The sequence below is a fragment of the Emiliania huxleyi genome (genome assembly GCF_000372725.1).
Source record: "Emiliania huxleyi CCMP1516 unplaced genomic scaffold EMIHUscaffold_3578, whole genome shotgun sequence".
Classification (NCBI taxonomy): domain Eukaryota; phylum Haptophyta; order Isochrysidales; family Noelaerhabdaceae; genus Emiliania; species Emiliania huxleyi.
This window is the reverse complement of record NW_005199291.1, coordinates 373-1,931: the sequence shown is the minus strand read 5'-3', so window position 1 is coordinate 1,931 and position 1,559 is coordinate 373. Positions and strand designations below refer to the sequence as shown.

The 1,559-nt window shown below is 69.7% G+C and overlaps 1 protein-coding gene across 1 annotated transcript; it reads right to left on the bottom strand.

The window, feature by feature from the left end:
• Positions 1 to 79: 79 nt before the first annotated feature.
• Positions 80 to 542, bottom strand: EMIHUDRAFT_255542 (hypothetical protein; the record flags this gene model as incomplete). Its single annotated transcript, XM_005772531.1, has 2 exons — positions 80 to 91; positions 210 to 542. 2 exons carry the CDS (start codon positions 540 to 542, stop codon positions 80 to 82), a joined length of 345 nt encoding a protein of 114 aa, XP_005772588.1.
• Positions 543 to 1,559: the final 1,017 nt, after the last annotated feature.

Below are 1,559 nucleotides of genomic sequence, written 5' to 3'. Positions count from 1 at the left end.
GTCGAGCAGCACCACGAACCCCGGCGAGACCTTTGACGCGAGCAGAGGGTACCCGACGAAGATCGTCTTCTCGTCGCCCTCACCGTCGTACCTGGTCCACGGCGCGGCCAGGATGTGGGCGGGACCGGACGCAGCCGGCCGGGCGCGCGCCGGGTGCGGGTCTCGTGTGGTGGACGCGGGCGGCGCCTTGGGTCGGTCGTGAGGAGGACCTCTGCCCCAGCAGTCAGTGTGATCTTGGCCTTGCGGCCGCCCTCCTTGCAGACCGCGAGGCCGCCCATCCGGATCTCGGGCCCCTTGGTGTCGAGCATGATGGGCACGAGCTCGCCGCCCGCGGCCGCTCGCAGGTTGGTGCGGCGGAGGTGGAACTCATCGACCGTCGCGTGCGAGAAGTTGACGCGCATCACGTTGATCCCGGCCACGAGGCAGCGGCCCAGCGGCTCGGCCTGCTCGCTGGCGGGACCGATGGTGGCGACGATTTTGGTCAGCCGCGGCGTCGACGAGAGCGCTCGCGCGAAGGAGCGCGACGCTCTTGCGAACAACATGCCTCAGCGACACGGGTTTGGAAATCTACCGGAAACTCCAGGATTTTTCTTTTTGTTCCGAGAAGGCAGGGGGTCTGAACCTGCCTGCGAGGTCTCTGGGAGGCCACAGAGCCACGATGGCAGACTGAGCGGTCCGTCCTCCTCTTCGGCCCCGCCTGGCTCGCGGCGCGGAGAGAACCCGGCGCCGGTCCGCGGCTGGCCTGAAAGCCCGTCCGCAAGCCCCTCGGAGCCCCCAAGGTGCGCCCGTTTGCCCCGCGCGCCGCCCGCGCCGCGCCTCCGTTTCGAGGAGGCCGTTCCCGGCAGATGCGCTTCGGGTGGGACGGGTTTTATTGTGGGTCGCATCCCGGCCCAGGGGCGGGACCAGAGCTCCGCGATAGGGTGACGGAGCTCCCCGCCCGGCGGCACACTGCCCGCTCACCGCTCGCTCCGCCCGTGCTCGCAGGCCGAGCGCCATGCCAGGAGGAGCGACCCGACCAAGAAGGCCCAGGAGGTCCACGCAGCCCTCCTGCTTGTGGCGTCGGCCTACTCGATGCGGGCACCTCGGGAGAAGCCGTTCCTGCCCGGCCTCAATCACCCCTCGAAGCAGCTGCGGCCGCGATTTCATCTGGTGACCACCCCACCCCGGCAGGCGCACGTTGAAGCGAGGCCGTCCCGCAGCGCTTCCGAGACGGGGCTGTTCGCGCGGAGCGTCACGCCGCAGGCGTCCGCCGGAGGCCCGCCGGAGGCTGAATGCGGCGGCCACGTCAGTCTTTTGCCCGCGAGGAGCCTGGCCGTCTCTTCCCAGCCGCTTTGCACGCCCCCAACATCCCCTGACAGCAGCAGCGCCTCACGGCGTGGGCTGCGAGGTCACTCGGGGTGACCCAGGGGGCGGCGGGGGAGCACTCTTCCGCCGGAGTAGCGGGCGGTCTTTCCGCTACTCGCTCCCTCGTCCGACAAAACCACCGACCACCATGACCCTTCCCGCGCGCGCTGCAAATCTTCAGGCCCTCTGCTCGACTTTGGACGACCGACTTTATT